We start from the raw sequence: 25,174 nt of genomic DNA, 5'->3' as shown, positions 1-25,174 counted from the left end.
CTCATGCAATATTATGCAAAATGGATGACCCTGGAGGACATTATGCTGAGTGAACTATCAGTCACAGAAGGACAAATATTGCTTAGGGCCACTATTGTAAAATGGGACTGACATCAGGGTTGAGGAAAGACAGAAACGGAGGGGAGGAATGATGTATACTGCATTGAAACAGATGAGGGAGAGAACTGTTTAAAAGGGACATATGATTGGGTATTATTGTCATGATAGGAGTTCAGAGTGAAGGCTGCACAGTGGAGTGGACTTGTGGTGAGGGATTGCATAACAATCAAAGAGTTTTTCTTCCTTTTCAAGGAGAAGAGTGAATGGGGGGAGGGGGTGGGCAGGGAGAAAAGTGCAACATGAATGACTGGAAACCCTAAGTCTCTGTAAACTTAATTAAAAAAACAATCAAAAAAAGAAAAGGCAGGTACCTGTTTCTGCAAGGTCACAGCCTGGGAAGCCCGACAGCAGTTTCCGGTCCGGACTCGGGCCGTGAGTGCGAAGCGCCGTAGCAGGTCGGCTGTGCCCGTGCTGGGCTTTACCCCGTGGGCTGAAGTGGAGGCCAGGTTTTGGACTGCAGCCAGGCTAACGGTCTGCCTTCCTCTGCAGGAGAAGCTGGAACGGGTGATCTTGGGGAGCCTGGCGGCTCAGCAGCACCCTGAAGAAGTCAGAGGCCTCTGGCAGACTTGTGGGGAGCTCATGTTCTCTCTGGAGCCGCAGCTTCGACACCTGGGGCTGGGGAAGGAGGTGAGCCCTACCCACGCAAGGAAGAGAGGGCATCCTGCCAGGCCACCTGGAGGGGACACGGGGGCCTTGGGTGTAAAGCCTAACTCTGCCTCACACTCTGAGGAGAGCCTGTCCCTCACTGTGGGGCCTCCGTTTAGCCATCTGTAACGTGGAAAGCAAGTTAGAGGGGCTCCTCTCTGAACGCCCTCCTGGTTCTGACATCTCAGGATGCTGGGTGCAGAAGGAAGACGGAAAAGCCGAGAGCTTGAGAATGCTGAGGAGGAAGGGGTCCCAGGCCTCAGGCCTCTGCAGGCTGCATACATGGAGTGGGAGACAGAGAGCGGGGTAGACTGCCCGTGGGAGGTGGCACAAAGCTGCAGGGAGCTCTCTGAAGAGGGGTGCTAGGGGTGAACATACTGAGCAATTTGGGGCACCTAACTCTGCTCACCTTACTGTTTCTTCTCTTACAATCTAACCCCGTTGGAAAGAGATCAGAAAACAGCAGAAGACACTGAGTGGAGGCCGCTGGCCGCAGAGGGCACTCAGGGAGGGCTCCCCCAGGCTCCTGCAAGCTCCTGACTCTCTCCCTTCACTTCCCACAGGGCATCACCACCTACTTCTCTGGGAACTGTACCATGGAAGATGCCAAGCTGGCACAAGACTTCCTGGACTCTCAGGTTCGGGGACAGCGGGGGTGTGATAGAGCACCCAATCAAGTGCCCTCACTGCTGGGTTACCCTCTGACTCTCAGCTCACGCTCACAGCCACTTGGGCCTAGAGATGGAAAACCTTGGGAAAATCCATCTAATAGGCCAGGGAGGCGTCTCCAAGTGCCAGGGCGTGGAGCTGTCCCCATCTGCACCCCACCCCACACCCGCCATTATCCCACTGTCCTCCTCCCGATCCCACAGCCTCTCAGCCTCTCACACCTCACTCCCGCCACACCCTTGCCCTTTCCAGAACCTTAGTGCTTACAACACACGGCTCTTCAAGGAGACCGGCCAGGATGGGCAGCCCCGCTATGAGGTGCGGCTGGCGTCCGTGCTTGGCACAGGTGAGCTCGGGCCCGGGTGGCACAGCCTTGCTGTCTAATCCTTTTAGCCCTGGGCCAGAGTGGAGGGGCTGGACCTGAGGACGGGGGGGCTGGACCTGAGGACGGGGGGGCTGGACCTGAGGACAGGGGTGAGCCGTGTTCTGTGTGGCCACAGGGCACAAGAACAGTCTTAATAGCTGTCAGTGAGCTGGCGAAGGCTTATTGGTGCTGTGCTCTGTGTGTGGTACCAATGAGACGGGCACCCATAGTGTCATTCCTCAAAAAGAGGACGCTTTTGAAAAGGACAGAGAGGTTAAGTAAGTCATGTAGTGTCACACAGCCAGGAAACGACTGAACAGGATGCAGACACAAGGAGTGCTGGAAGCTCTGAGTGATAAGTAACCAGCTCCAATAAACAGATACCAGGACCTGATCCCCACTCTCTCTGTCTCCCCATGTTCCTGATCCCATAGGTGGGAGAGGAGGAACTCCTCTTTTATAATATAAAAACAGAGTTACCCAAAGGTGCCTGGGGCTGCCTTGAAAGGTAGTGAGCGCTCCATCACCAGTGGTATTTAAACAGAGAATCATAGGTCCCAAAGATCAATATCGTGATGAGTTGGAAGAGTTGGAATATTGCCAGGATTTCATGGCATTTTATCAGCAATGTCCTTCAAAGTAGCAGTCGAGAAATCAAATGAATTCTTGCCCTGGGCATATCTTGCTGCAAAGACTCTTTAAAAATCTAAAAAAGCAAAGATGTTGCTTTGATGACTAAGATGTGCCTGACCCACGCTGTAGTAGTTTCTGCTGCCTCATGAGCACACAGAAGCTGGGCCCTGAAGAGGGAAGCCTGAAGAAGAATTTATGTGCTTCATTATGAGAGTGGCCAAGGATGTTGAATATCCCATGGGCTGCCAGAAGAATGAACCAGTCTCTTGACAGCCAGAATGCCGTCGTGTCCCCTCAGCGCCTGGCGTACGTGGCTTCCACCGGCGGCTGTGGCAGTGCCCGCCACTTCACGGAATGGGCCTGCTCCTCCACACGAGCCTCCCCTCCCCCTCATCTTTGTTCATTGCTGTCATGTTGACCTTGACTCATGACAGCTTCATGGAGTAAAGCTACTTTTTTTCATCTAGAGAGGGAAATAACTATAATTACCTCACGCTTGTAGGATTGATGAATAAGGATGACAGAAGAATTGATGCCTTTGAGTTGTGGTGTTGGAGAAGAGCACTGAGTATCCCATAAACTGCCAAAAGAACAAACAGGTGTGTCTTAGAAAAAGTGCAGCCAGAATCCACTTTGGAGGCCAAGATGGTGAAGCTTTGTCTTTCATCTGCTGAAGATTATCCAAAAATGACTGGATCAGCACATCAACAGAGAACTGCCTGAAGTGCAGGTTGGGTTTAGAAGAGGCTGTGGTACTAGGGATATTGTAGCTAATGTCAGATGGATCTTGGCTGAAAGCAGAGAGTACCAGAGGAGTATTTATCTGTGTTTCATTGACTATGCAAAGGCATTTGACTGTGTGGATCACAACAAACTGTGTCTAACTCTGAGAAGAATGGGAATCCCAGAACACTTGATTGTGCTTATGTGAAACCTATCCTTGGACCAGGAGGCAGTCATCAGAACAGAGCAAGGAAACTGCCTGGTTCAAATTGGGAAGGATGTATGCCAGGGATGTGTCTTATCTCCATACTTTTTCAATCTATATACAGAACAGATTATCCGAGAGGCTGGGCTATATGAGGAGAAATGTGGCATCAGTTTTGGAGGAAGACTCATGAACAATTCACGTTATGCAGATGATACAAACCTGCTTCCTGAAACTGAGGAGGACCTGAAGTGCTTGCCGCAGAAGGTCAAGGACTGTAGCCTTCAGTATGGATTGAAGCTCAACGTGAAGAAAAGAAAGATTCTCACCACTGGGCCAATTGGCAGCATCATGATAGCTTGTGAAGAGACTGAGATAGTTAACAGCTTCAGTTTGCTTGGCTCCACAATTAACACTCTTGCTACCAGCAGCCAGGAAGTTAAAAGACAAATTGCATTGGGAAAGTCTGCTGTCAGAGACCTCTCCAAAGTACCGAAGAGCAGTGATGTCAGTCTGGAGACTAAGGTGTTCCTGATCCAGGCCATTGACTTTGCAATTACTTGCCATGCATCAGAAAGCTGGACAATGACTAGGGATGATAGAAGGAGAATTGATGCCTTTGAGCTGTGGTACTGGAGATGAATGTTGAATATACTGTGGACTGGGAGGAGAACAAACAGGTTCTCCCTAGAGAGGGTGAAACCAGGCTACTCCTTGGAAGCAAGGATTCTGAAACTTCGTCTGACATACTTTGGACTACAAGGAGGAACTAGTCCTTGGAGAAGGACATCATGCTTGGGAGGGTGGAGAAACAGTGCAAGAGAGAAAGACCATCAATGAAATGGATTGATTCAGTGACTGGGATAATGACAGTAGGTGTGTCAGAGACAACAAGTTTGGCACAGGACTATATAAGTTTTCATAACTGTTATAAATAGGGTTGCTATGAGTCACAGGCGACTTGACAGCACATAACAACAACAATAATTCAGATAAATTTTTATTATTGTTGAGAATACACAATGCCAAACCGCCACCAGCTCTGCGGGTTTCCCGTGATTTTATTCTTCAAGGTGTGAAATCCTTCTCCCATCTTTCCTGAGTTGCTTCTCTCTGTTAACATCCACTCGCTGTTTCTAAGATTCTGATCTTCCTGAGTTGCTGTTGCCAGTTTGGTTCCATAGAGAAAATTCTTTAAAAACGTTGATGCTCAAGGCATCATTCTTTACTAATTAAGCAAAGCTATTACTCGATTTCAAGGAGATTTAAGGTGAGACTTTTGGTTTAAAGTTTAAGGATTATCTCAGCATAGTCATTTTAGGAGTTTATCCAACCTCCATGGTTCCAGGAAATCAGCCAGAATGCTCCTTAAATGCAGAGATGGTAAGACTTAGGGTCACATATTTGGGGCATGTTTTCAGGAGGGGCTGGACCTGGGAGAGGGGCATCATGCTTAGAAAGGTGGAGCATTTTTGAAAGAGAGAAAAACCACTGCAATCCTAGAGGTACATGGTTCTAATCCACCAAATGCTGTACTGGAGAAGGAGGGGCAGTCTCCTCCTGTGCCAGTCAGATCGGATTTGACAGTACACACACAAAAAATAATAAAAATAAAAAGAGATGAAGACCTTCTATGAATTGGATTGACACATGATTACAGCAATAGGCTGAAGCACAGTAGAGATTTTGAGGAGTGCACAGAAGCAGGCAGTGTTTTGATCTAGACATACATGAGGTTGCTGAGTCAGAATTGAACAGCCATGAGAATTTGAACTTCTGTTCTGCATCTTCCCCCTTTTTGATCAGAACTATATGAAATCTTTGATCAAAATCTTCACTACTGATAGCTGGCACTCTCCATTTCTTCTGGTCTCATAGGAGAGGAAGCCACATAGTTCATTTCCCTCTGGTCCTGACTCTTCTTCCTTTGATTAATTTATACATGCATACATATATATTTGTACATATGTATAGTTTTTAATTGAGAGCTTATACTGATTTCTGCAGACAATAGGGAGCCATTGAAGATCTTAGGATAAAAGAATGTCATGTGATAAGCTGACTGGAGTGGCTTGCATTGGCCTTTCCCTGAGCAATCCGTGTTTCCCTCAGAGCCTGCTATGGATTCTGAAGTGACTTCCAAGCTGAAGAGCTATGAATTCCGGGGGAGCTGCTTCCAGGTGACCCGGGGAGACTACTCACCCATCCTCCACAAGGTGGTGGAGCACCTGGAGAAAGCCAAGGTAGGGCAGCTCTGGTGTGCGGGCTCGTGTCCCTTTGACCAATGAAGGGGAGTGTGATCAGCCTTTCTCCTCTAGGCCTATGCAGCCAACAGTTACCAGGAGCAGATGCTGGCCGAGTACATGGACAGCTTCACGCAGGGCTCCATTGAGGCCCACAAGAGGGGCTCCCGCTTCTGGATCCAGGACAAAGGCCCCATAGTGGAGAGGTGAGGCTGGTTCCCCTTCATCTTCACCCGTGTCCACCTCGTCCTGCACTCCTGCTCCATCTCTGCCCTCTCTCCCCAGTTACATCGGGTTCATCGAGAGCTACCGAGACCCATTTGGTTCCCGGGGAGAGTTTGAAGGTACGTTCTGGAGTTTAAGGGAGGTGTTTCCACATCCCCTCCTCTTCCCTTCCCTCTGCAGTGATAGTCACAGCCAGAGTCGGTTACCACCTTGCAAGCTCACTTTTGTTCATTTATTTAGATGTCATTGTCCTGGTAGGATTTCCATCCCCACTCTACAGATAATACCAACTATCCAGTGGTGGGTGGCTGCACTCAGGCCCCTGGCTCTGAGCCTCTTTTCTGAACTCAGAGCAGACTTCGTGCCAGAGAGCTGAGTGATCAAGCCCAGCTTTGCCATTCACCAGCTCCCTAACCTTGGACCAGTTACAGTTAGCTCGACCTCTGAGCATCAGTTACTTCCCTTCTCGTGTCCCGGGAAGTGAGAGAATGTGTCAGACTGTTCCACACGGTGCCCAGCACGCAGGAAACAAGAAACCAGCCCTTTCCTGTCTAGTCGGTTCTGACTCCTACCAGCCCTCTCTTGGGTCCCCGAGGCTGTAAATCTTTACGAGAGCAGACTGCCTGCCTTCTTCCTGCCGAGCATCGGGTGGATTTGAACTGCCAACCATCAAGTTAGCAACACACTATTAGAGTTAGACACACACATACAAGGCACTTAGCAAATGGTCCTGCTACAAAGGTTAACACTGAGACTGAACTGTCATCCCGGGGCCATGGTGACAGACTGCCTCACCTCACCCCACCCTGACAGGTCCCACCTGTGCAAGGGGGAGCACCCAGCTTGAGGATCTAGACGTGTCTGTGCTGGCCCTCCCCGTCTCAGGCGCTGGATGTACTCTGGAGCATCCGTTTGGAAGAAGACAGAGAAATTAGCCTGGGAGGAGGGAAGAAAGTTCTAGCAACCTGCAGGGGCTCCACTCTGGGCTCTGGGGTCCCCAGGGGTCTGGCAGAGACAATGTCCGTCACATACCTGGAGCTTTCCCGCAATAGCTCAGCAGCACCAGCTGCTACATAAGACCTCAAAGCCTCCAGGGCAGCAGAGCATTCCCAGAGACCAGAGCTCAACAGAGCCCCCGGGAAAAAATCCCATTATGTTCAGAAAAATCTTTTATGCTCATAGTCAAAACCATGAAAACATAGTTAACAAATGTTAACCCGAGGTTAACATTTGGAGTGAGTGGGTGCAGGCACCCCTCGTTTCCTGGCGCCTCGTTTTGTCACACCTCATTCGCTGGGCCTCACCAGTGCGGTTCAGCCAGCTGACTCATGGTCATCCCCTTTGTGTCAGAGTAGAGCTGGACTTCGTCAGGTCTTCAGTGGCTGACTTTTCAGAAGTAGATCGCCAGGCCTTTCTTCCACCGCTCCACAGACTCCTTTAAGACCCAGAGTTGCCAAGCAAAGCCTCTCTATGCCCCCACCTCCCTCTGAACAGATCCTCATCTGTCACTGGCTTTTTCTGCTGGACGTCAGGGCAGGCCCAGGCTGGGACCCCCAGCTCCCCAGCTGCCGGCACCCGGCTGTGTGTACCGAGGAGTGCGCTCTGTGCTGGAGGGGAGGCAGGGATGGGTGGGAGCACTGAACAGCCACCCCACTCCTCCTCCCGGCAGGCTTCGTGGCCATGGTCAACAAGGCCATGAGTGCCAAGTTTGAGCGGTTGGTGGCGAGTGCGGAGCAGCTGCTGAGGGAGCTGCCCTGGCCCCCGGCCTTCGAGAAGGACAAGTTCCTCACGCCTGACTTCACCTCCCTGGATGTCCTCACCTTCGCCGGCTCCGGCATCCCTGCAGGCATCAACATCCCCAACTGTGAGCTTCCCTGGACCCCCCTCCTCAGCTCCCCGTCCCCTATGAACTGTCCTGCTCCTGCTGTCTCCTCAGCCTTATTCCTTTCAGTCAGACCCCTGGTCTGTGATCACCGACCTTTGCTCCTTCTGCCTGTCCCTCCATCCCCCCAGATGACGACCTAAGGCAGACAGAAGGCTTTAAGAACGTGTCGCTGGGCAACGTGCTGGCAGTGGCCTACGCCACGAAGAGGGAGAAGCTCACCTTCCTGCACGAGGAGGACAAGGTGGGCCTTGGCGGTGGGGCTGGCCCCACCTAGAGAACCCAGGGCGAGTGGAGTGAGCACGGCTTCAGGCCCTGGTTCCACTGCTCCTGGCTGGTGACTGTGCTCACAGAGCCTCAGTTTCCCCATCTGTCAAACAGCGATGGTAGCGCCGTCCTCTGACCCGTGGCTGGGACGAGTGGCTGCACAGTGTGCGCGGTGTGGGCTTACGTCAAGCATGTGCCTTGGGTGGCCCTCGGGTTGGGAGGGGTGTGGGTGGGCTGCGTGGCTGTGGCGGGATGGTGGACGGTGGTTCTCCGCTTGTCTCGGCAGGACCTGTACGTCCGCTGGAAGGGGCCCTCCTTTGACGTGCAGGTGGGGCTGCATGAGCTGCTGGGCCACGGCAGTGGGAAGCTCTTTGTGCAGGTGAGGACATGGCTGCCACCCAGGTGTGGGCCCCCACCCTGCCCCCTGTGATCAGCGCTGGTCGCTCATGTGGGGAGATGGCCCCAGGAGCAGCCTCACCCTCTCTGACCGTCCAGCTCCTGAGCCCCCAGCACACAGTCATCTCCCCAGGAGGGCTGGCTCAGGCTTCAGGACACCCACAGCTTCTGAGGAGGTGGACCCAGGCAGCCTCAGAGCCCCATCCTGAGACTGTACCTCCCCTGCTCTCGCCCTGCCCACACCTTTCCAGCTGCTTTTGGGAGCCCCTCCCTCCCCAGGGTGGCATGTTCCTGCCAGCCAGAGCAACCCGGCTCAGAGACAGGAAAAAGGCGGGCTGAGAGGTTGCATCTGGACCCCAGACCTGAGCTGTGCAGACGAGCTAAGGAGGCAGGAATTGGGCAGGCAGCTCCAGTGAGAGTGAGGTTATAGGTTGGGGTTCTCTCCTTGGCACAGGAAGGGCTGGGGCCTGGCCCTGGGGGACAGGGGAGCTCAGGGGGAAGCCTGGTGGGGTGCATTGCCCAGGCTCTGATGTCAACGGGAGACTGAGACCAGATCCCTTGCTATCAAGTTAATCCGCCTTCGAGCAGCAATTACTCAGCAGCTGACCCCCCCCTCCCCCCGGCAGCTGTGCAGAGGCTGTAAATCACACAGGAGGACGTTGTCCACCTTTCTCCCACGAGCGGATGGTGAATTTGAACTTCCTGTCTTTGGGTTGGCAGCACAACTCCTTACCCACCAGGCCACCAGTGTTGCTCTGGTGACCCTGCAGGGTAATGCACGGCCGCCCTGCAGGGCTTCCCAGGCTGTGACTTCACGGGAGCTGCTGCCTCGTCTTGTCCTGAGCAGCACCTACTAGGCTCCACCTTCTGACGTGGGGTAGTGGCAGCCCAGTGCTTTACCCACTGTGCCAGTACGGGAAGTGCGGACAGATGTGGCCTTGGTAAGCCGGCTCCCTCACTGAGCCTCAGTTGGCCCATCTGTAGAATGGGATTCACAGCCTCTGCTGACCGGCCATTGTGCAGAAGGGAGGGGAAGATGCAGGGAGTCCTCCTGCTTGCCTTGCGTGCCGTTGGCGCTGAGCAGAGGGGAGTCAAGAGGTGATGTGCATGATGCCACGTGCCCTGGTTCCAGGGTGGAACTCTGAGCCTCAGTTCATTATCAAACTTTGGGAAGGAAACACACTCACAGAGACACCCCAGCCTTCAATTGAGGGGGTGTTGAGGCTGGGTCTTGGTGTCGAGGGGTGACTTTGGAAGTGCCTCTCCTCTGTGAGACTGCTTGGGACAGGAGGCTGTGATTCTTCCTGGCCAGGGGCTCTGAGAAGTCACATGGTGTCACAGGCCTGGGGGACACAGAATCTGTCCATGTTGTCACTCTGCTGTTCACTCTCTGCCCCCCAGCCACCCTGAGCCAGCCCTCAGCTTTCGGCTTCCAGGACACTTGACTCACTGTCCCCGTGTTCACAACCTTTCTCCTGCAGGATGAGAAAGGAGCTTTCAATTTTGACCAGGAGACTGTGATTAACCCAGAGACTGGGGAGCAGGTGAGCAGGGGGCTCCCCGGGGGATGGACGTAAACGGGGCAGCAGTGCCCCTAAGCTGCTGCCGGGCTTCCTCCTCCAGATCCAGAGCTGGTACCGGAGCGGGGAGACATGGGACAGCAAATTCAGCACCATCGCCTCCAGCTACGAAGAGTGCCGGGCCGAGAGCGTGGGCCTCTACCTCTGCCTCAACCCTCATGTGCTGGAGTAGGAGTCGGGCACAGAGGGAGGGCAGGCCGCCCAGCAGTGGGACCGGGCAGCCTCTGACCTCTCCACTCCCACCACAGGATCTTTGGCTTTGAGGGGGCCGACGCGGAAGACGTCATCTACGTGAACTGGCTCAACATGGTTCGGGCTGGGTTGCTGGCTCTGGAGTTCTACACCCCTGAGGCCTCGAACTGGAGACAGGTAGGGCTGGGGCTTCTCAGGAGGGAGGAGGGCACCTGCAGGAGGCAGCCAAGGCCAGGGTGCTAGGTGGGTTCCCAGGAAGTAGAAGAATTGGGTGACTCCAGAGCCCATCTGGGGGAAGTTGCCTCACTCTGAGACTCTGTGTCCCTGAGAATGGGCACGGGAATCTCTCAGAGGGAACCTAGAGAGAGACTGTACTCCTGTTGAGCAGCCCTTTTGGTCACTTGCTATTCGTCGGAGATCTGAACAGCGACTAAGGAGGAGAGAAGAATTGATGCCGTTGAGCTGTGGTGGGAGAAGACCGCTGAGTCACACGGACGGCCAGAAGGACAGACGTCGTTGAGAAGCACAGCCAGAGTGCTCCTTGGAGATGAAGATGACAAAGCTTTGTCTCCTGTACTTTGGGCATGTTGCTAGGACAGGCTCCTCCCTGCAGAGGGACATCACGCTGGGAGAGGCGGGGGCTCGGGAAAAGAGAGGAAGACCCTCAACCAGGGGGATTGCGATTGTCACAGTGACTGCGGCAGCGGGCTTGGGTATTTCAGAGCCTGAGCGGATGGCGCAGGACAGGACGGTTCAGATCTGCTGTTCACAGGGTGGGTCGCTGCGAGTCGTGCTCGACCAGCTACAGCAAGGAGCCGTGGTAGCTCGGGGCTGAAGGGTCAGCTGCTACCCAGAAGGTCAGTGGTGTGAACCTACCGGCCACTCCACAGAAGGATGACAGCAGTCGCCTCCTGGAAAGAGGCTGCCTTGGCAACCTCGGGGCAGCCCTACTGTGTGCTGCAGGCTCGCTGTGAGCAGGAACCCGCGGGGCAGCACAGGCTGGTGGGCTTCATCCTAGCTCGCCTGCCTGAGTGGTGCAGACAGTTAAGTCCTTGGCTGCTAAGTGAAAGTTTGGTGACTCAAGTCCACCCAGAGGCACCTGGGATGAAAGCCTTAGTGGTCGGAGAGCTCAGCCACCCCAAAGCCTGGGGCACAATCCCTCTGTCACCCCCGGGGCCGCGAGTCGGAGTCGACACACTGACCTGCACAGCTTGATCCGTGCCCCGCAGCGCAGAGCCTTTGGCTTGAATGGACGCTCTTGTTCTGGGAATGAACCCCGGCGGCAGGAAGGGAGTCTTGTCACCCTCGTCTTAGAGATGAGTCATTTGTGGGCTCGAAGTGGAGCCAGAGCTAGATCCAGGCATTCTGTCCCCCAAGCCCTGTCTGTCCCCGCTCCTCACCACCAGGCAAGACTGTCCAGTTAGGAGGTGTGGAAAGAAGGAAAACAACAGGAAGGGAGGGAAAAGTCAAAGCACGTGTTTCAGAGGCCTGCGCCTCTGGCCTCTCTTGTCATCGGCGTACAGTGATGCCAACATGGTCCCACTGTGGAGATCAGATAAGACTGAGGAGGGTCCTCGGAGGCTATGCGGTCATCAGGGAGGGCTAAGGGCGCGGAGGATGTGGTGGGTGGCGAGGGGGAGGCCTGCCTGGAAATGCTGCCCCGTCTCCAAGGCCCCTGACGTCCCTGTTGAGAGGGTGCGGCAGAAAAGGACCGACGGAGGTGGGTGCAGGGTAGCCGGTGTTGAGGATCGACTCCGTTCAGCTCAGGGCTCAGCGGCAGACCTCTGCTCTCCCCACGTGCAGGCCCACATGCAGGCCCGCTTCGTGATCCTGAGGGTCCTGCTGGAGGCCGGCGAGGGCCTCGTTACCGTCACCCCGACCACAGGCTCCGACGGTCGCCCGGACGCCCGAGTCCGCCTTGACCGCAGCAAGATCCGGTCTGTGGGCAAGCCCGCCCTGGAGCGCTTCCTGCGGAGACTGCAGGTGAGCACTGTCTCCCCCGTGAAGCCCCCAGCTCATCTCCTCAGCTGGGACCCCTCCACACATTGAGATCAGCTCGTTTGGTCCCTGTGTGCCTGTCAGTGTCAGGTGACCCATGTAAACATAGCGGGAGGAGGGCTGGGCGGGGAGAGAAGTGCAGCAGTGAATGAATGGAAGTCCAAACTCTGTAAATGTTCATTAAAATTTTTTTTAGTGTGTGTGTGTGTGTGTGTGTACTGTCAGGTCAGATCTAACTGGTACAGGAGGAGATTGTTCCTCCTTCTGCAGCAGAGCATCTGGTGGATTTGAACCGCGCACCTCTGGGATTACAGTGCAGCTTCTTGCCACTAGGCCACCAGAGCTCACCCATTATAATTCTTTTTTTAAAAAAACAAACCATGGCTCACTCCTGCTCATTCACGAATCTGTACTGAACAGATTCTGCCCCCAACACAGCACCTTCCTCCAGATCAAAGCCTCTTATTAAAGTTACAGTTCCAGAGAGACAGAGTGCCCGTATGCAGGGACAGCACAGGGCTCTCCTCCACTTGCTCATAAGCCACAGCGAAGGGTCCCTTTCCCTGCTGACCTGGCCTACTGGGTAATCTACCCCTGCTGTACGCTGCCCCACAGGACAGCGACGTGGTGGTCTGCTTCTGTGAAGGCCTTGCAAACCCCATGGCACAGGTCTTCTCTGTCCATTGTCACTGCGGGTGGGAATCATCACAGTGGCAGTGGGGTTTTTCCTAATGTGTGCTAAAAACTCTGACCATTCCTTTTTTTGTTGTGCAGACACTGTATATTCCCGTCTTCTTTTGATGCTTCCTGTGTCACTCAGTTCATCTGCATTTCTCACTTAACACACGCTGTACTATTCCCATTTAGAAACCTCAGCTCAGAGTGGTCTAGTAACTCATCTGAGGTTGCACAGCCAGAAAGTGGCAGAGACAAGCATTGTGAAGACTCTCCAGGCAGGGCAGAGGCAGCTGTGGCCCTGACAGAGCCCTCTGGGTACAGTTTAAGGCCCCATTGGATGTACTGCCTCCTTCCTTCCTTCCCGCAGGTGCTGAAATCCACAGGGGATGTGGCCGGAGGGCGGGCCCTGTACGAGGGGTACGCAGCTGTCACGGATGCACCCCCTGAGTGCTTCCTCACCCTCAGGGACACAGTGCTTCTGCGCAAGGAATCTCGGAAACTCATCGTTCAGCCCAACACTCGCCTTGAAGGTAGCAGGCTTTTTATGCTTCCTTTGACAGGACACGCAGGGGCTCATGGGAGTACATAGGAATTCTGGAGACCACCTTGGAAGGCTGTCTAGGGTAACCATTTGCTCCTTCTCTTCTTTCCTGCAGTGGTCCTCATGCCAAAGCTCAGGCCACAGTCTTGGCAACTACCCCTAGGCACTGCATGCCATGGGTCATTTTGGTAGAATAAGTTTCAGAATCGACTGGCAGGATAAGGCTAGGGGAGCAGCCAGACCTCACGCTGTTAGTGAGGGGGCAGGTAGCAGAGAACCAGACAGATTGGAAGTCCTGGAGCAAATGTGAAATGTTGGATAATGAGATTGTTGATAAATGAGGAGCTGGTGTATTGTGAGGCTTGTGTGAGGTCACAGACCTAGAGTGATTCTGGAGGTTAGAATTCCATTAGAGCTGTCTGCCCCGTGACTGCTATGATTCCACGCATTTTTTTCTAACCTCTCCCCGTCACTCTTTTCTCCCCATCATCTCCTCTGCAGGCTCAGAAGTCCAGCTCCTTGAGTATGAAGCCTCAGCTGCCGGCCTCATCCGATCCTTCTCTGAGCGCTTCCCGGAGGATGGGCCGGAATTGGAGGACATCCTCACCCAGCTAGCTGCGGCCGATGCCCGCTTCTGGAAGAGCCTCAGTGAGGTCCCGGCTGGCCAGGCTTGAGGAAGATTCATGTGGCCCTTCCCCCAACTCCACATCAAACCAAGGCTGCGTGACCCTCGTCAGAGGGTCAGTGTGAGAGGCTAGAGCTGGACCTTGGTGCTACCTGGACTGAGGATGGTGGCACTAAGCCTTCCCGTTTGTTTACCAAATGTTTCCCCTCTGGGATCATGTGTGAGCTGCAGCGCCAGCCAGGGAGTGGGCAAGATAGGGCTTTTTATCCTGTTTTAGATGAAACACGAGCTATGTGATGTGGCCAGATCATGCAGGTGGTACATGACAGAGCCAGCACACAACCTTCTTGCCAAATGCAGAGCTCTTCATGTATTAATTTTATAACCAGAAAAATAAATCTTAGGAAACCACCACTGTCTTTGCAGTGTGTGTTTTCCTTCCTATCTCTTATCTTCTCCTGAAGGGTTGTGGCATCAAGGCCTGAGGTGGGAACAAAACCTAAAACCAAACCAGCTGCCCTCGGCTCAATGCCACTTGATGGTAACCCCATGAGTTACAGAGCAACCATGGGCTGTGAGCTTTCGGGAGCAGAGAGCCAGGCCTTTCTTCTGAGGTACCTCTGGGTGGGTTATTTTCATTCGGCAGTTGAATGTTTAATTGTTCTGGCATCCAAGGGTCAGGAGAACACAGAAGGGTCACTTAGCTTCCACATTATTTACACAGTCACATTAGTAGACACGTGATTTTTTTCCTTTGGCTTTTTTTTTTAAACTTTGGTACAAAGTGATAGCCAAGAAATCATTCATTATAAAAAATAATAAAAAAAAATCATTCAGTGGTGTATTAGGTATTAATTTTAAAGTTACAAATACACATATCATAACCCTTTGGCCAAAACAAATGGCAAATCATTTGGCACATTCATTAAAGACCGGTTGTTGTTGTTAATGTGCTATCGAGTCATTTGCAACTCACAGCAACCCTGTATACAAGGGCCCTAAACTCTGCTCTGTCCTGTGCAAACCTCGCCGTCTCTGCCACACCCACTCCCGTTACCCCAGTCACTGAATTGATCCATTTCATAGAGGGCCTTCCCCTCCTGCGCTGTCCCTCCACCCTCCCAAGCTTGACGTCCTTCTCCAAGGACTAGTCCCTCCTTGCAACATGTCTAAAGTATGTCAGACGAAGCTTTAGAATCCTTGTCTTCGAGGAGCAGACTGGTTTCACCCTCTCCAGGATGAACCTGTTGGTTCTAGCAGTCCATGGTACATTCAACACTTTTCTCCAGTACCGCAGCTCAAAGGAATTAATTCTTTATCATCCCTAGTCACTGTCCAGTTCTCTGACACATAGCACACAATTGGAAAGACTCTGGCCTGGATCAGGTGCACCTTAGTTTCTAGCCTGACATCGTTGCTCTTTAGTACTCTAGGGAGTCCCTGAAAGCTGACTTTCCCAGTGCAATTCGTCTCTTGATTTCTTGGCTGCTGGTACCAAGAGTGTTGATTGTGGAACCAAGCAAACTAAAACTGTTAACAATCTCAGTCTCTTCACCATCCATAATAATGCTGCCAATTGGCCCAGTGGTGAGAATCTTTGGCTGCAGTCCTTGACCTTCTGCAGCAAGTGCTTTCAGATCCTTCTCAGTTTTAGCCAGCAGGGTTGTGTCAGTGCAGGTTGTTGATGAATCTTCCACCAGTGCTGAGGCCACATTCCTCCTTGTACAGCTCAGCGTCTCAGATGAGCTGTTCTGCATACAGACTGAAAAGGTATGGAGACAGAATACATCCCTAGAAGACACTCTCCCTGCTTTTGAATCATGCAATGTCTCCTTGCTCTGTTCTGATCACTGTCCAAGTACAGGGTTCGCATAAGCCCAGTCAAGTGTTCTGGGATTTCCATTCTTCTCAGAGTCCAGTAAGAACTGGGTTTTGAACATTAAAAAGATCAAGTCACTGAAATAAGAGCAGCAACGCCTGCTAATCTAGAATCCCACTGAGTTGAAGGTAGAGGTGCCTGGGCAGAGCCAGTCATTTGATACAACAATCAGGGGATGAGGGCAGGCACACTCATCAATGGCAGTGGAGTCTGGCAGGGTAGGAAGGCTGAGCTGGTCAGGTGAGCATGTCCCTGAGACAGCAGCAACAGAGGGCAGTCCTGCAGGCTGTGAGGCAGGTGGAGGAGCCCAGGTCATCCCTTCTTTGGTCCTCTACCACATGTGGTTTTAGGAGGTCCACCCTGCCAGTCATAGTGTGGGTATCCTTGATAGGAATATCCTTGAGGAAGTGGGTAGGGTCCCCCATAGGTCCTGGAGAGTAGTCCTCAGGTCCCATTGGTTGTTGCAAATAAGGGGAATATAGGGCCAATGGGTCAGGGTCCAGATACAGTGGAGGCTTCCCTTGGTTCGTCAGGGTCTGTACCTCTCTCCATGAACTGGACGGATGCTGATTCGGTTCAGGCTGGATACAAGGAGTCTAACGGAAGAGCCAGCACCCATCTCCTAACAATGCCACGGCCCCTTTGGTATTTCTTGCATTTTAAAAAGATCCCAGGGGTCATCCACCCTCCCACTCAAAAAAAAAAAAAAGAAAGAAACCCCCAGAATCCTAGGACCTTTCACTGACGTTTAATCTCCCTGTGCATTTCCCTGAGCCTGGATTTCAAGTCAGGCAGGCAGGAAGAAGACATGACATCTTCTTTGCTGGGTTAACCTGGAAGCTGTTGTTGTTAGATGCAGTGGAGTTGAGTATGACTCATAGTGACGCTATGAACAATGGACCTGCACTCTTCTATCCTGTGCCAACATCACAGTCCCTGACACACACTCAAAACCATTGCTCCAAGGGGAGCTCTGGTGGCCTAGTGGCAAGGAGCTGCAACTACAATTCCAGAGGTGCACATTTCGAATCCTCCAGATGCTCTGCCAGGAAAAGGAGGGAAAATCTCCTGTACCAGTCAGATCTGATTTGATGGTACACTCACACAAAAAAAATTTTAAAAAAACACAAAAAAACCCAACCATTGCTCCAGTTAACGTATCAATTCATCTGGCTGAGTTTCTTCCTCTCTTTCGTCGGCCCTCGACCTTTTCAAGCATGATGTCCCTCTCCAATGACTATCATCTCCTAGCAACATGTCCAAAGTATGTGAGGTTTATCTTGCTTCTAAGGAACAGTCTCTCTGCACTAAGGCTAAGTAAAAGTTCTTTTGACAGTCCATGGGACTCCAACAGCACAACTCAAAGGCACTAATTTTTCTATCATCCTTATTCATTGTCCAGCTCTCAGCTACATAGCACGTGATTGCAAAGCCTTAAACAGGTGTTCCTTAGTCCTCAAACTGACATCATTGCTCCTTAGTAATTTTTGGAGAGGTTCCTAACTGCAGACTTTTTCAATGCAATACGCCTTCTGATCTCCTGACTTCTGGTATCATGGATTGATTGTGGATCCAAGAAAGATGACGTTATTAACAATTTCAATCTCTCCTCCATCCATCATGATAAAGATGTACACCCTGAGGGCCCTGTCGCAGGGAACGCAGGACGCAGAAGGCTGTTCTGAGTAGCAACGAGAAAAAAAAATAAATCTCATGATCTGGGGTGATGGCACCCAGAATCCGGGCTGAAGGTGCAGAAGTGGGCGCATCCTCCTTGCGGGCCTGGTAGGGGAACGTTCGCGACCGGAACCTTCTGCGCTCGGGCCGCAGCGCCGGGGAGCGCTTGGCTGTCACGTGACGGCGGTTGCCACGGCGACGCCTGCGAAGATGGCGGCTGCGCCTTCGGGGGATTCCGAGAGCCGGCGAGCTGAGAGGTGAAGCGAAAGCCTCCTTCCCCCCCCAAGCCGAGAGGGTGCCCTGGTCTCCGAGATCCGGGTCCCTGCGGCTTCCGCGAAGCACCGGTGGTTCTGGAAGGTTCCTAGCACCTGGGGAGGCGCGAGTGCGTGTGCGCCTGTCACTCTGCATCGGTGCTCAGGGACCGGCTCCCTCCACTTTGCCCTCCTTTCCCAACTCGCTTTCACCCCTCTCCCAGCAGGGAGGCCGGTTCGAAATGGCTGGACGCGCACTACGACCCGATGGCCAACGTCCACACCTTCTCCGCCTGCCTGGGTGAGTCTCTGCATCGGAAAGCTGGGCTTCTGAGCACGAGCCTTGGCTAAATCGCGGGGCCCCGAGCGTTAATGTTTTGGCACCTGGCACCTTGGCTTATTTGCCTTTTTGTGTTTTTGGATATTTTTTCCAGCGCTGGCAGATCTGCACGGGGACGGGGAGTACAAGGTGCGTATATCAGCCAGCAGAGAGATCTCAGGGCAGGCGAGGAAGCTTCTCCAAAGTGAGATTCCTCCCCCCCCCCAATTAATTTTAATGAACGTTTACAGAGACTTAGGGTTTCCAGTCATTCATTGTTGCACTTTTCTTCCTACACACCCCCTCCCCAAATTCACTCTTCTCCTTGAAAAGAAAAACTCTTTCATTGTTATGCAATCCCTCCCCCCAAGTCCACTCCACTGTGCATCCTTCACTCTGGACTTCTGTAATGACAAGAATACCCATTCACATACCCCTTTTAAACAGTTCTCTCCTTCATCTGTTTCAATGAGATAGACATCATTCCTCTCCTCCTTTTCTGTCTTCTCTCAACCCTGATGTCAGTCCTGTTTTTTAACAGTGGCCCTATGCAATATTTGTCCTTTTGTGACTGAGATAATTCACTCAGCATAATGTCCCAAAGTGAGATTACTTTTATGTCTCCAAAAAGGCTGGGTGTGATCTGGCATTCACTGCTCTGTGGAAAAAAACAAAACAAAACAAAACAAAAAAAAACCCAAAACAAAACAAAAAAAACCCCACAAAACCACAAACAGTTGACATGAATTTTATTTTTCTGTGGAAAATGAAGGAATCCTACTGATGACAGATAACAGAACAGAATATTGCTGGGCCTCCTAACACAGATCCTTGTAATGCCATTAAGGTGCCATGATGCTTTGCTGGGCAGTACAGGGTGGGGGCAGGGTGTGACAATCTGGAGGGACTGAAGAGTTTTCAGTTTTATCAAAAACCAAAGCCGCTGCTGTCCAGTCAATTCTGACCCGCTGTGACCCGACAGGACAGAGCAGAACTGCCCACAAAGTTTCCAAAGCAGCAAAACATTATGGAAGTGGGCTGCCTCCTCCCTTTCCCAGGCAGCAGCTGGTGGCTACACACTGCCAACCTTCTGGTTAGCAGTCACGTGCTTTAACCGCAGCACCACCAGAGCTGTTGGTACCATGTACGGTTGCATGTAGAATTTCAGGTGGGCTACCTGGCCCACTGTGCTTTGCTCACTCAGTGCACAGCCCTCACTCTGGCTGGAGCACACAGCATGATGGGAATCCAGGCAGGAACAAGCTGCCGAGGGGCCTGGCACCTCACTCAGGAGAACGGGCCTGCGTGGCACCCACTGCCTCTTGGAGGAAGCATCAAAAGGTGGAGAACTGAGACCAGAGGATCTGGCTTCTCTGCTCTGCATCCACAGGGTACGGGCCACTCTGCACCTTGATCTGTACATCCATTCTGACCTCATTTGGAAGGTAGGCCTCAAAAATACAGCATTAGCATCTAGCCCGTTAAAGAGCATCTGACGGGCAGCAGACCCTGAAGAAACTTTTGTCAAACGAGGAATGAAATCAGCCAAACCCACTGCCATCAGGTCAACATGCAGCGATCCCTTAGGCAAAGTAGAACTGCCCCGAGGCTGCCCGAGGCTGAGAATCTGTAGGAGGGAGACTGCCTCATCTTTCATCCCACAAGTGGCTGGGGGGTTTGAATTGTTGACCTTTCCGGTAGCATGCCCACGCCTAACCTACAGTGTCACCAAGATGCCTAAAGAAAGTGACAGTGGCCTCTCAACCCCACCCTAGCACCACCTTCCATAGCATTTCTCTTATTTTCATCACAAGTGCTTTAAGGTAGATACTCTCATTTTGTAGGGGAGAAAAGAGGCTAAGTAATGTTCCTGTGGTCACACAGCTTGCAAGCCTGATTGCTAAGTGTTGGCCCCACCCTCGGAATACACTGGTGTGGGAATGAGTTGGTGTGCACCAGCATAAGGCCGTGGCCTGTGGTGGGCTCCATGGAAGGGTCTTTGGTTCCTGAGCCTGAGATGAGCTTTTGTTTGCAGCTGGTGGTGGGGGACCTTGGCCATGACGGACGGCAGCCCCGCTTGAAGGTGCTCAAAGGGGCTGCGGTGCTGACTGAGAACGCCCTGCCTGCCCTACCGGCCGCCGTCGTCACCTTCCTCATGGAGCAGCATGAGCCCCGGACGCCAGCCCTGGCTCTCGCCTCGGGCCCTTGTGTCTACGTCTATAAGAATCTCAGGCCCTACTTCAAGTTCACCCTGCCCCAGTTGCCTCCAAACTCCCTGGAACAAGACCTCTGGAACCAGGCCAAGGAGGTAAACAATGCAGGAGTCAGAGCGCGAGGGCAAGGGTGGCATCTCCTAGGAGGGTGGGTGAGCTCCCGTGAGGGGATTCCAGCCCCCCTTCCCCAGCGGCTGTGGTGGCGCCTCAGGGCAAGGTGCTGTGTGGGGCTCTGCACAGCAGCACCAGGTGGGCATTTGGCCAGCTGTTTGGAAAACTAAGCTCAGAGGATCCTTGGCACTAGTCATACTCCCACCCACCGTCTTGGGAGGTAAAACCAGAGAAGCCAAGGGGCCCCCAGAGAAGAGGGAGAACTAGAAGCAATAGTGAGAGGTGCCTTGGGGATCAGTGATAAAACAGGTGATGTGTGTGGGTGCTCAGTTGAGCCTGGGGCTCAGTGCGGCAGGGCAGGCTGCAGGGACAGTGGTCTCGTGGGCATGGGCATCCTGAAGGCATGCCTTCCCGGGGTATGGGCCAGGGCCGGACTGCAGCTCATGGGCTCTGTTCTTCTGCTGTCACAGGACCGGATCGACCCTTTAACACTGAAGGAGATGCTGGAGGGGATCCGGTGAGAGCCCACCTACCTCTTTTTTTATTTTTTTGGGGGGGTTAAGGTGAGGGGAGTATTTTTTAAAGACTGAAATAGAAAATTTAAAATCTCAGTTTCTAGAAGAACCACTTGGTTTTGCCTGTCTTGTACCTCTCCTCAAACTTGACCTTGGCTTCTGCCTCGCCTTGCATTTAAGAGCAGAGTCTCTGAATATATCCTGGTTAACAATGGTTTTGTCCGAGGGGATATCCTCAGAGTAGCTTGTGGACATGAGGTGATTTTATTTATAAACTTTCACAAAGGACCTGATCTTTAACTTCCTGGCAGTTTTCTTCCTGCTGTCACTCTTCACAGATAGCGGTCAATTCCAGCTACGTGGCTGTAGGGGCAGTCTGAGGGGCCATCATCCACATTTGATAGCAACCCCTCAGACCAACCTCACCTACCTCTTGAAGCCTGTCTCTGTTACATCATCACAAGTTCAGGACCTCTTCCTTTGGGGCAGTTTCTCAGTGTGCCCCATTTTTCAGATGGGGAAAACTGAGCCTCAGAAAGGCTACACAACTTTCCCAGGGTCACATATCGTAGGTCTGAGTCTCACTGCACACCTGTGCCTTACTCCTCTCTCAAGTGCTGTGGTGACCCCCTCCTTGCAGGGAGAAGGCTGAGGTGCCTCTGTCTGTGCAGTCACTCAGGTAAGGAAGGCCACGGGGAGGGGCGAGGGAGGGTGGCCGGCCAGCCTGTGCAGGTCCCAGGTGCCAGGTGCTGGCCCTTCATGTGAACAGGTTTCTACAGCTGGAGCTGAGTGAGATGGAGGCGTTCGTGAACCAGCACAAGTCCAAGACCATCCGACGGCAGGTAGCGCACTGTTTCCCTGTAGCAGCTGTTTACGCCATTGCTGCAAAAGCCACAGCTTCAGTGGTAAAGCGGGCTGAGCCCAAACCCAGCACACTTCACTCTGTAGTTTCCCTCCCAGCCCACAGCCCACGTAGATGGTGCGAAAGCTGGGGGTTTTCCAGACCTCCAGCTGACAGGGACAGCCTTTTTAAGTATAACTTGTATTTTAATGAGGGTAAAGATAACACATTCTCATTAAAAGAAATTTGGAAACTAAGTTTTAAAGGAGAATTCTTGATTAATCTCATTACCCGGAGATAGCCACAGTGGGCTTTACATGGCACCTCACGAGCCCTGGTGGCCTAGTGGCAAGAAGCTGCCCTGCAACCCCAAAGGCATGCGGTTCAAGGCCACCGGCTGCTCCGCGGGAGCAGGATGGGCAATCTCCTCGCGTGTGATTAACTGCCCCTGAAACCCCACCAGAGGGTCAGCTGTGGGTCGATTCTGACTCTATGGTACACAACGACAACAACAAGAAGCGATTTCCCTGAGATTCCTAGAACAGGATCCTCCCCTTTTATTGTTTCTTCCAACTACAATTACAAAAGGAACATGTAGGGGAGCTCTGATGGCCTAGTGGCAAGAAGCTGCACTGCAATCCCAGAGGTATGCAGTTCGAATCCACCAGATGCTCTGCTGGAAAAGGAGGGACAGTCTCCTCCTGTACCAGTCAGATCTGGTTGATGGTACACACAGAAGGAACATGTGCCCAGTGGAGAAGCTACAGAAAAACACAAGGAAGAGGTGGGACACCTCTGTGATCGCATTACCTGGCAAGGACCTGCGTCTGAATTTAAGAGTTGAGCTTTCCAATGTGTTTCTCTATTCTTGTGTTCATTAAACTGGGATTCTCAGCAGAATAAGTAGCTAGCTGCACCTACTTCTTGTTTGGTTGTTTGGTTTTGTTTTTAAATTTATTAGAAACATCTCCCATACCATTGAAAAAATGACTCTAAATGACTTTTTTTACACATGCAAAGGTTGCAGTTGACAAAAGCAGTTGTCTTGTTAGTGGAGGTTTGCTCCAATAAACACCTCTGCATAGGAATCTCTTGTCTTCCTCTCTGAGTCTTCCTCTCCCCCTTTGTTTTCTTTATTCCCTCGTTCCACCTTGTGGGAGTGTCTGAGAGGCTGGCCAGTGGGAAGGCCTGGGCTCCCAGGGTGACCTCTGGGTCCTTCCACAGACTGTCATCACCACCATGACCACTCTGAAGAAGAACCTGGCCGACGAGGACGCTGTGTCCTGCCTGGTGCTGGGCACTGAGAACAAGGAGCTGCTGGTGCTGGACCCTGAGGCCTTCACCGTCCTGACCAAGGTCAGTGTGGGCCAGGTCCTGGCAGCCCAAGGCCGACAGCAGACCTTCCCACCCTGGGCTCTAGTTACTGCTTAGCAAGGCCCATTCACTGTAAAAGCGAGGAAATGTAGATAATAAGAAACATGTCCAGAAAACTTGCCACCTTCAATATCTGCTGTTAAAGTTGTGTCACATCTCCTTGTGGATTTCACCTTTAGACACATTTTTGCAACTTTGCTTTCTAACAAAAGCAGGATGTGTTAGAGGATCATACACCCTGCTCCATTCTCTTGGCAGATTCTAGTGTATCTGCAGAACCGCAAGAAACCTGGTCTCTTGTGCCTCTCAGTCTTATTCACACTTTCACTGTTATTAACACACTGCCACAGACCTCCTTGCTCAGACGTCTTCACAGATTGGTCTAGATCTCTTCCCAGAATGATTTCCTACCTGGAAGGGACATCAGAGGGTGTTGGCATCAGGCAAGGCTCCTCCAGAAAAATTGTCCAAGTTTGAACTGTGACCAGAGTGTGTGAGTGAAGGGTTGGGAACTTTAGACCAAGAACTAACTCAACGGTGTAGTTACAGGGCAGGATGGGATTGGGGTACCAGAGATATCAGGCTCTTAGAGCCTCTTTTTTTTGCAGATGAGTCTTCCCAGTGTCCCTGTGTTCCTGGAGATATCGGGCCAGTTTGACGTGGAGTTCCGGCTTGCTGCCGCCTGCCGCAATGGCAGCATCTACATTCTGAAAAGGTAGCCACGGAGCCACCGCTGGTGCAGGAAGAGCATCTCGGAAGCCTGGTGCTTCCAGGGACCTGCAGGGGGCTGGGATTTGGGGGCAGAAGGTGCTGACCTCAGACAGCAGGGAGCCCACAGCAGAGAGGATGTGGAGGCTCATGTGAGGGACTGGTCAGCAACTGGAGGAGATGGAAGGTTGTTGTTGAGCTGATTATGTCACTTTATAACGACTCTGCCGCTTTCCTTTATAACTAATGTGCTGCTTTCATGTGTAGTCCTTCCCAGACTCTTTCTTAAATGGGGGGGGGGGAACCCAAACCACCACCCTATTTCTTGAATGGTTAGGTGATCATAGCATTCAGCTGCTAACCAGAAGGTCCAGGGTTCCAGCCCACAGCTGCCCTGGGGGAGTAGATGAAGCATTTTGCTTCAGTAAAGATCACACCCTTGGAAGCCCCATCGGGCGGTTCTCCTGTGAGTCACAGTCGACCCGATGGATGTGCGTTTTCTGGGTTCTGTGCTTTGAGCATTGCACAGAGTTTTAGGGGTGGATTGATGAGCAAATTCAACATGAGCCCTTCCCTCAGGGGAAGTCAGCAGAGCAAGGTACAGTGTAAATAGGATGTGTGAGGCAAAGTCCAGACTCAGTGGGAAGAATTAACGGGATGAGGTGATCAGGGAATGCCAGTCTGTGGAGGGCACTTGAAGGTTAACAAGGAGCTGTTCACAAAGTGGGGCTGAGAGTGATACACACAAAAGAGGTTTTGAAACTCTAAGTGAACAGACACAATATGTGCAATGAGCCTGGGGAGCAGGTGGAGTCCAGGGCTGGTCCTGGGACATGGCCAAGTGTTTAGATTTTACCCACCTTTGTAGAAAGCCATTCTGGGGTTTACAGAGAAGTGACATGCCCCATTTACATGTCAGGATTACTCTACTGTGGGGGGTGGATCGAAGGGCACCCAGAGCACAGGGAGACCAGGTGGGTGGCCTTGAGCACCTCCCTCCCACGCTGGTGGGGTACACATTGCAGTAGTGATGAGGGATGCAGTGATGAAGGAAGAAGTGATAATGAGGGATGAAGTGGTGATGAGGGATGATGTGATGATCAGGGATCATGTGAAGAGGGATGAAGTTAATGAGGGATGAAGTGGTGGTGAGGGATGGTGTGGTGAGGGATGATGTGATGTTGAGGGATGCAGTGGCACTGAGGGATCATGTGCTGAGGGATGCAGTGGTGCTGAGGGATGCAGTGATGAAGGATGCAGTAGTAATGGATGATGTGATCATGTGGTGAGGGATGATGTG

The 25,174-nt window shown here is 52.3% G+C and overlaps 2 protein-coding genes across 4 annotated transcripts in view; both read left to right on the top strand.

Annotated features, from left to right (window-relative positions):
• Positions 1-14,093, top strand: part of DPP3 (dipeptidyl-peptidase 3) — a 21,658-nt gene extending 7,565 nt beyond the window's left edge. The window contains exons 3-17 of one of the 2 annotated variants that reach the window (XM_006893285.1): positions 610-747; positions 1,329-1,403; positions 1,687-1,780; positions 5,472-5,602; positions 5,678-5,808; positions 5,888-5,946; positions 7,497-7,691; positions 7,841-7,953; positions 8,263-8,355; positions 9,854-9,916; positions 9,996-10,120; positions 10,201-10,321; positions 11,948-12,127; positions 13,188-13,350; positions 13,863-14,093. In XM_006893285.1, the coding sequence (XP_006893347.1) occupies positions 610-747; positions 1,329-1,403; positions 1,687-1,780; positions 5,472-5,602; positions 5,678-5,808; positions 5,888-5,946; positions 7,497-7,691; positions 7,841-7,953; positions 8,263-8,355; positions 9,854-9,916; positions 9,996-10,120; positions 10,201-10,321; positions 11,948-12,127; positions 13,188-13,350; positions 13,863-14,035 (1,854 nt within the window). In that variant the 3' untranslated portion in view covers positions 14,036-14,093. The remainder of the gene's footprint in view (positions 1-609; positions 748-1,328; positions 1,404-1,686; positions 1,781-5,471; positions 5,603-5,677; positions 5,809-5,887; positions 5,947-7,496; positions 7,692-7,840; positions 7,954-8,262; positions 8,356-9,853; positions 9,917-9,995; positions 10,121-10,200; positions 10,322-11,947; positions 12,128-13,187; positions 13,351-13,862) is intronic. The other variant, XM_006893284.1, reaches the window with a different exon arrangement.
• A 3,651-nt stretch (positions 14,094-17,744) lies between these two features.
• BBS1 (Bardet-Biedl syndrome 1) overlaps positions 17,745-25,174 on the top strand; it is a 14,730-nt gene continuing 7,300 nt past the window's right edge. The window contains exons 1-9 of one of the 2 annotated variants that reach the window (XM_006893282.1): positions 17,748-17,799; positions 18,018-18,094; positions 18,228-18,262; positions 20,148-20,420; positions 20,907-20,953; positions 21,592-21,630; positions 21,721-21,793; positions 23,017-23,148; positions 23,775-23,881. In XM_006893282.1, the coding sequence (XP_006893344.1) occupies positions 17,753-17,799; positions 18,018-18,094; positions 18,228-18,262; positions 20,148-20,420; positions 20,907-20,953; positions 21,592-21,630; positions 21,721-21,793; positions 23,017-23,148; positions 23,775-23,881 (830 nt within the window). In that variant the 5' untranslated portion in view covers positions 17,748-17,752. Of the gene's footprint in view, positions 17,800-18,017; positions 18,095-18,227; positions 18,263-20,147; positions 20,421-20,906; positions 20,954-21,591; positions 21,631-21,720; positions 21,794-23,016; positions 23,149-23,774; positions 23,882-25,174 lie in introns of both variants that reach the window. The other variant, XM_006893283.1, reaches the window with a different exon arrangement.

The sequence above is a fragment of the Elephantulus edwardii genome, unplaced genomic scaffold (genome assembly GCF_000299155.1).
Source record: "Elephantulus edwardii isolate Elephantulus edwardi_28Jun2011 unplaced genomic scaffold, EleEdw1.0 scaffold00126, whole genome shotgun sequence".
Taxonomy (NCBI): domain Eukaryota; kingdom Metazoa; phylum Chordata; class Mammalia; order Macroscelidea; family Macroscelididae; genus Elephantulus; species Elephantulus edwardii.
The sequence above is the reverse complement of the archived record's forward strand: the minus strand, read 5'-3'. Positions and strand labels throughout refer to the sequence as shown.